The sequence below is a fragment of the Cnephaeus nilssonii genome, assembly GCF_951640355.1.
Source record: "Cnephaeus nilssonii genome assembly, chromosome: 6".
Lineage (NCBI taxonomy): Eukaryota > Metazoa > Chordata > Mammalia > Chiroptera > Vespertilionidae > Cnephaeus > Cnephaeus nilssonii.
Genome location: NC_137077.1, coordinates 50688184 through 50696898, shown reverse-complemented (window position 1 = coordinate 50696898; position 8715 = coordinate 50688184). Strand labels below are relative to the sequence as shown.

At 41.7% G+C, this 8715-nt stretch overlaps 1 protein-coding gene across 1 annotated transcript in view; it reads right to left on the bottom strand.

Moving 5' to 3' along the window:
- Nucleotides 1–220: 220 nt before the first annotated feature.
- SP1 (Sp1 transcription factor) overlaps nucleotides 221–8715 on the bottom strand; it is a 30856-nt gene continuing 22361 nt past the window's right edge. Inside the window, exon 5 of the mRNA XM_079773774.1 lies at nucleotides 221–7686. Coding sequence (XP_079629900.1) covers nucleotides 7287–7686 — 400 coding nt within the window. The 3' untranslated portion in view covers nucleotides 221–7286. The remainder of the gene's footprint in view (nucleotides 7687–8715) is intronic.

The following is an 8715-nucleotide window of genomic DNA, read 5'->3' as shown; positions in this document are numbered from 1 at the left end:
TTTCATTTTTTATATTCAGCCTAACTTAGTGTAAAGCACATAGTAAAGGCTCAATAAATGTTTATTGAATGAATAGATGGCACCACTATCATAGGCCCATTTAAGGCTGCAAATTCAAAACCAAAACAAACAAACAACAAAAAACAACCTCCCCTCATGCCCCCCCCCCGCCTCCCCGCAATAAAGTCAAATGTTAAAATGTTATATTGCTGTTATATTTCCATAAGAAAATCATATGGCAGATAAATAGTGTCAAATGCACAAGATAATTGAGACTGTTGGTAGTCATAGTATAAACAATTGATCAAGGATTCTTACATAGGAAGGAAAGTGAAGCTGTAGGCTGATGGAAAATTGGAAAGGCTGTCAAAGTAATGTCAATTTCAGTTTCAGATGGGTTCACAATCCAGATTCAATCATGTTAGAAACAGGCTGGTATTAATTGAATGTAAAATATGTTAAGGCTAGACCTCAGTTCCCAAACACAATTCTATGATAAAAAGAACCAAGGCCTTGGCTGGTGGGGCTCAGTTGGTTGAGCGACGTCCCATGCAGCAACTAAAGGTTGCTGATTAGGGCACATACCCATGTTGTGGGTTTGATTCCTGGTCAGGGTGCTTTTGGGAGGCAACTGATCTCACATTGATGTGTTTTTTTCCCCTCTCTCCCTCTCCCTTCCTCTCTAAAACGAATAAAAACATACTAAAAAAATTTTTTTTAAAGAAACAAGGCTCCTTGGATAAATGGCTGATTCTAGGGCTGGGACAGGGAAAAAACAAGATGAGCCTGAAGCATTTTATCAGAAAGCAAGAAAGGGCTCAAAAAAATAAAAGGATGTAGACATATCCAAGGGACACATGAACCAACCTGAAAGAGCTGGCAATGGCCAAAGCTGGGACAATTTTAGCAATAAAATAATGTAGTATCTATACTAATAAAAGGGTAATATGCTAATTAGACAGGGTTGACCTGACCGGACATCATGTTGTTCAGTCCTCCTTCCAAGCACAGTGGTGGGGGCCAAGGCAGAGGCAGTTAGGGCCAATCAGGCCAGCAGGGGAGGGCAGTTAGGAGCAATCAGGCCAGCAGGCAGAGGGGTTAGGAGCAATCAGGCAGGCAGGCAGGTGAGCGGTTAGGAGCCAGCAGTCCTGGATTGCGAGAGGGATGTCCGACTGCTGGACATCCCCCAAGGGGTCTTGGATTGGAGAGGGTACAGGCCGGGCTAAGGGATCCTCCTCCCCCGTGCATGAATTTCGTGCACTGGGCCTCTAGTTGGATTATAACAAACAATAAATTTACCCAATATTTCATTAAACCCAAGTATAAAAAAATGAGTGCATATAATAGGGGAGACAGAATCCCAAAAACTCTATGTAGATAGTACATACATAGAGGAAGCTTAATTCCCATTAAAGGTGGGATAGACTTATTGACTTGCCTACAAATAGGGAAACTAGATAAATCTTGTCAAACACTACCTTAACCAAGTGATGAAGATTATCATTAGTACTGTCATGTGGTTATCACATACCCCTTGACAAGATGTGATGAGAAGGGAATTTCACCTGGATGGTATTTTTTCCAAAAACCCATAAGCTCAGTCAAATAATGAGAAAAACATCAAATTCAGATTTGGGGATATTCTACAGGACACCTGGGCAATAATCCCAAAGACTGTCCTGGTTATGAAAAACAAGAACTGTGACAGACTAGAGACTAGGGGAACATATCAACTAAATCCAGTGTGGTATCCTGGAATGGGTCCTGAAACAGAAAGAGGACATCAATGGAAAAACTAGTGAAATCTAGAGGTTTAGCTAATGTAATGTATCAATGTCAGTTTCTTAGTTTTGACAATGTCCCATGATAATGTTAACAATGGGAACTCTGTATATCTCTGCTACCTTCTTTTAAATTTGAAAGTATTCCAAAATAAAAAGCTTATTAAAAAAGAGTTGGTGCTGCCTGTTCCTCTTGGACCTCCACATTTCTATGAAGTCATGTCATATTGATCTGCTCGTGACACTGTTTACCTGGGAGTTAAGTGTAGGGCAACTGTGCATGTATGGGAACACAAAGGTGTAGCTGGAAACCTTTGTTGGGTTCAGTATATGAAGTTATGGCCATACACTCCCCATTCCCAACCCTCTCAAAACACCAGAGACATGCCTTTTTATTAAAAAAAAAACAAAACTTTTAATTGGTTTACAAAGGAGCTACAGACTACATTGAAACTAATCTTTGTACAAAAAGGCCAAAAAAAAAAAAAAAAGCCCCCAAAACACCCAGAGACAAAAGGTAGGAGGAGACACATGAAAGATAGATACAAAAGAGCAGGAAGAAACTGAAAGACAAGAGATTAGCATCATACGTACAGAATGGGCACGGCGGGGGGGGGGGGGGGGGGGCGGGGCGGTAGAGAACAAGATGAAAGAGCATTTAAAAGTATTTCCCCACACAGCTCTGGTGATAATCTAATTAGAACCAACCACCAACACAGCATGAAATCATTAGGTTTAAGAAGGCAACAGTGGTAGGAAGACTGGTTATCACCAGTGTTGAAACTTGTTTTAGGCACCAGAGACTGGAACCCCCCGCCCCGCCCGCCAGGATGGCAGATTCTGGGAGAGGAAGCAGGCTCTCAGGCAGCTGCCATTGGTGTGTATAGAAGGGGATTCCTCAGGTCAATCTCGGCATATTTTCCCCATCTTTTCCCCAAGTCTTTGAGCCCTGGATTTCAGATGAGAGCTATGGGATGTCACCGGGAGAAAGGGGTGATCAGAAATATGAGGACCTGTCCTTGTCCCCACTGTTCAAGAGCAATTGCTGGGAAAGTGGACTGGGCAAAGCCCAGTCCCCTGTGGAGAAGGCACAGTGTCATTCCTGAAGGTGAGGCAGAGAAAAACACACCCCAGGAGAGAGAAACAGTCGTCACTACCTGCAGTCCCAGCTTAATCCCACTTAGGCATCCCCCCCCCCCCCCCCCATACTGAAGGAGTTGAGGGACAATCACCACACCTTTTCTCCCTTAGCAGACACAAGGAAAGGCTGGAATTAATGAGGAAAGGGAAAAATGGGACAAAATACTTATTTCTCTCAAATGAACTTTGTGGAGGAAACCTATTTGAGTTTGGGAAGTCAAAGTGGAGAACACCTCGGGAAGGAACGAATCCAGGGATGGCCCTTTTTTTCCTTTCCCAGCCTTCACATCTAGGCAAGCGAGCCAAATCTAAGAGAGGGAGTAGGAATTTAAGCTTAAGGCTGCTTTATGTCCTCCTGGGGGCTGGTGTTTAGGGAAGGCAGACAAAGAAAAGAAACAGGTCAACCTCAAAGCTGATCTGCTCATCCTCCTAGAAGAGGTCTGTACCCCAGGAGGAGAGCCAAGAGAGGCACCAGAGAGCACAGGCTCCCAAACAAAAGTAAAGCAACCTGCCCATATTTTATCAGCAGTTTTCAAAAGCAGTTTTCCAGGGTTGGAGAAGTGCCATGTCCTCCTCCCTTTCCCCAAAGCTACTGCTTCCACCTTTCATCCTTGAACATAAGTTACTGGCTCTCTTCTAAGGGAGATGAAACTGAGATTTCACATCTCCCTCCCAACTCCAAGAACCTACCCAGCTTTGAATAGGGGTAAGGAGAGCTATGCAAAGGGCACCTCATTTGAGGCAGCTAGACTATCCTCATTTCCTTGGTACCTAGATCTCCAAAACTCGTTTGATCTGATCCCAAGGTCCAAAAGGCATCAGGGTACTTACAATTGAATGAAAACTTTAAGCAAGTAGCACCAGGGCTCCCCCAAAGCGTAACAGGGGCTTGATTAATATCCTCAGAAGAACCCCTCAAAAAGTATATAAATTTATTGCGTCCTAGCAAAGATCTGCAGCTTCCAGTATTCACACAATGTGAAGATATTAATACAAAATATATTCTGAAAGTCAAACATCTGCAGTTCATAGTGCTTTCTCAGATTTGTTAAAAAAATACAATGCTGTTTCCTATATAGGATATACAAAAGCAAAAAATATATATATGTATATAGTAGAAATAAATCAATCAGCCATAGTAATTTACAGCTTTTGTCTCTAACCCTCCCCCAATCATAATCTTTACCCCACACTGCAGTCTATACTTTCTGGGATAAAAGGTTCTATTTATTCTGAACCAGGCTTAGAAATATCCATTTAATTTCATTCTGTATAGCACCTACAAACATGGTGCCTGCTGGGAGGTCCCTGAAGAAGATGGGTTGTCACTGCTCTGGGTAAAAAGTGAGACAGTCAAATGATAAGCAGATCAAAGTGAATGGGAACCTGAAAGGACAAGGGAATGAGTGCTACCATGTTACCACTCCTTTGGGCATGCCCTGCCCTGCACAGTTTGGTCATTTAAAAAAGTTAAATAAAAAAGGAACTCATGTAAAATTTTTAGAATATGCCTGTCAGTCACATTTATTTCTGCTGGCCAAAAGTTCAGGGAAAGGGATTTTCAGCAATAAGCTCCTGACTCAAGGAATGTAGGCTCCTAATTTCCTGTGGAAAAGACTGAGTGGCGCACTGCTGCTGGGAGACAAAAGCAAAAGCTACTTCAGTTGTGGGGCCAAACAAGATACTGGATCTGGAGCTTCCTTGGTGAGACTAGGACAAGTGCAAAAAACTGGATGTAAATTCACTCAGTAATGCTAATGAAAGGGGGGAGGGTAAATCAACATTCTACCCCAGAGAGAAACTTCATCAAAATAATGTTCTAAAAGCTTGTATTTCTCAGCTTCATTAAGCTAGTTTGTCTCTAGTAATTTCTTACTGGGGAGGATTCCATTTCTTGAAATGCTCTAGTAAAATACTGCAAACTCCAGTGAGCTGTCCTGCCCTTTTCCTCCAAAAGATGCCCATGTACATGATTACAGACATCAAATAACAGGTTCTGAGTTCTACCTTTCAAGGAATAAAGGGTAAGACATGTGGTTGGTCATGGGTAACTTTTACTTTAGTATTAACAAAATCTGATCTGGGGAAAGTTCCTTGCAATGGTTCCTGAGTGTTAAAAACAGTATTAAGTCTTCAGAAAAAGAACCAAATGGAGTGAACTATTGTTTAGAATATTAACAGTTATTGTACTTCAGGTTAAACATTAACACAAACTTACCCAAACCCTAATTCAGATAGATTTTATAAAAATATATAGTGAAATCATAGCATCATCTATTCGTAGTCAAGGTAAAAATATTTATGAAAGGAACTAAGATTCTGCTATAGATGGTTTCTCTTTCAAACACAAAAAATAGTTTCTTCTTTTTTAAAAGTGCAGTAGAATATCCCCCATTCATAATTGTAACTAATTTATTAGCATAAGCAAAGAAATGACCTCAGGAACATACCCAGGTTTTAAAATAGATTTCTAGGTAATGGGCCTGAAAGGCATTTTGATCTGAATTTGATTTATTTTCCAACAATTTTAAATATAATTTCTCATCTGTGTGTAGATATATACAGGCACAAACACACATTCACACATGGTCATACACAAACATTTCACTATCAGATCAGGGTAATTTTTATTGCAGGTCTCTTAGTAATGGCTAACAGAAAACCTATCCCCAACCTAACAGATTACACACATACACACAGCCATTTCCACACTTCCTCACAGTGAAAAGCCCTCTGACAAGATACCAGAAGGTCAAGAGAGACGATGTTTTAATGGCTGGGCCTTGAGGACAACTCTGGTTGCATTTAAATCTCAGTACCAAATGCACTGAGTTCCCTGCCGCTATAATTTTTGGATCAGTCTCTTCAGGAATCAGGCCATGAAGAAAGCAGGATAGTTTCTCCCAATCTCTCCTATAAACCACAGTGGTAAGACAAGATTTATTTTTGTTCTGGGCTATCATTCCCATGATCATGTGCTTCCTTTTCCCTTAGGAACCACCCAAGGAAGAGTTAAGGGAAAAGATCAAAGGACTACTGCCTTGCCACTAGTACATGCTCTGGAGTTCTGCAGAATGGAAACCTGAAACAGATTCATTGCCTGATGCTCCTTAATAACATAATGAAAAAGAATCTACTGGAGATGTTCAAAAGAGGAAATGTACTTCCTTTCAGAATGTGAACTCAGAAGTTTATGTGAAATCAAAGCTTACAGCCACCTTGGAAGACAGCTGTGCAAAGTCCAAATACTCCCCTAACTTCTGAACTGGACTATTATGAGTCACTTCCACTTCTGAGCACATCGTTTTCCTATTAAAAGCCCCCACCTATTATCTGACCATCTTTTGATAGTTTATTCAAACTAATCCCAAATTATAACCCTCAAAGGGTCTCTTGTACAATTACATAGAAATACTTTGGATTCTTGATGCTTAGAGCAGCTGACAGAGAGGTGCCTTTGACTCTTCAGCACCAAGAGGGTACCTGCGTCAGTAGTATTTTGAACACTCTCTCCACAGTTACTTCAAGCATCATCCTGGGCTTCAAGGTTTCTCTATTCTGCTGCTGGGACTAATGACTTTAAAAGATTCACAGAAGTGCCTCATCCAGGGATCACTACCAAAAACATGAAATGATCAGGTGAGAGAAAGGGAGACAGAAAGGATTGAGCCTAGAAAGGAGTGCAAGAAGCTGATCCCAAATAAAAAGACAAAATTAAGGAAAAACATTATGTATGTATATATAAACTAAAAGCAGAGCATATGGATGCTTAATCTACGTGGAAAGCCAAGACAACATCTATAAAAGCTTAATGTGTCACAAGGCTTAGCCATAAGGAAATAAGGCAATATAAAAAAAAATGACCAAGGTATTTTGGTCACAGAATGGTCTCTTTGCTCCTCCCAGCCAACCCCTGCAAATGCATCTCTATATATCTTTTTTATATATATATATATATAATATAGAATCTGTTTTTTTGTTAAAAAGTATTTCAATGATCATATATATTTATCAAGGCATGATGGCTTTAGGAAAGGGGGAAATCCATCATGAGGGAGTTGAGAAGGGAAACACAGGACAGGGAGGTTGGGGTAAGAAATGTAAGAAACTGGGGTCAAACAAATGCTCATCAAAGGGTGGCACCCACAGAATTTTCACTGTTTCCCACTTCAAGGAGGTACTGATGATATAGGTGAGTGCCAGGACCCCATCTCTTCTCTTGTATCCCCTCCCCCAATTCTTCCCACCACCATGCATTTTAATGCCTCATGGCTCTCTCTCCCACATGTCTCTTGGACCCATGCTACCTTGCATCCCAGGGTTAATGGGTATAGCCCATATGTCTCTGGCCCTGGGTGCCTGATCTCAGAAGCCATTGCCACTGATATTAATGGACTGAAGATCTGCCACCTGCATGACATTGATGCCACTGTTGGCAAGACGGGCAATACCCTCTGGACAGATGGCCTCCATAGCTACCATATTGGTGGTAATAAGGGCCGAAGAAGTGGCAGCACCACTGCTTTCTGAACCAGCCCCACTGTCCAGGGGCAAAGTGCCCACACTCAGGGCTACGCCTGTGCCTCCCTTCTTATTCTGATGGGTCTTGATATGCTTTGACAGGTGGTCACTCCTCATGAAGCGCTTGGGACACTCAGGGCAGGCAAATTTCTTCTCACCTAAGTGGGGGAAAAAAGAGAGAAAGAATATAAGAAACAAACATCTCAGGATATAGGGGGTACCTTGTCCAATTACTGCTTTCAAACTTTATAAGCCAGACTATTAGGCCAATTTTAGAAGGTGAAAAAAGAAAGAAAAACCTGATGAGTATCTTTTGCTTTTTGGAGGAAGGAAAATAGGTAAGGGTTGGGGAGTAGCAGTTCCTGGCCATACATCTTCTTCACACCACAAACACAAGAAGAAAGTGTCTGTGGCCCTGAATGCCCAGCGTAAGTCCAAAGTTTCATTTTTCCTGGACAAGCTTAATTGCCCACCCCCTGAACCAAACATCCTGTGGGGAAGGGATACAATGACTGGTTTAAGCCAATCATGGCCCATTCCTGGAGGTGGGAACGGGATCAATCCTGCCCAAACCAGGTAACTATGAATAGAGACAGAGGGATTGTTTTCAAAGGAGATTTGGCTTTCTGGTACCAAGGAGGAGAGGAATAAAAAATGAAAAACAAAAAAAGGAAGGGACGGAGAGAGGGAAGGTTGGTACTCAGAAAGGAAGGACTAGAGCAAAAATGAATGGCAGACTGAGACTAAAAAGAGTAATGGGATCCTCCAAAATTCCACTCAACTCCTTTGTTCTTTTTAAAAAAAATTTATTTTATCATTTTAAAAATGTGTGGGGTTTTTTTTTATTGATTTCAGAGAGAGGAAGATAGAAACATCAATGAGAGAAACATAGAGATTGACTACACGCCCCCGACTAGGGATTCAAGAATGCAACCCAGCCCTGGCCAGTGTTTCTCAGTGGTTAGAGCATCAGCCACTGTACTGAAGGGTGACAGGTTTGATTCCTGGTCAAGGGCATGTACCTGGGTTTCGGATTCCTCCCCGCCCCCAGTCAGGCGAGTGCCAGAGGCAATCAGTCAAGGTGTCTCTCTCAACATTGGTGGGGTTTTTCCCCTCTCCCTCCCTCCCACTCTCTCTTAAAGCAATGGGAAAAAAATATCCTCAGGTGAGAATTAAAAAAAAAAGAAAGGAAGAAAAAGACTTCAACTAAGGCATGTATTCTAGGTTGTTCTGGGCTATCATTCCCATGTATTCATAATGTCATTTCATTGTT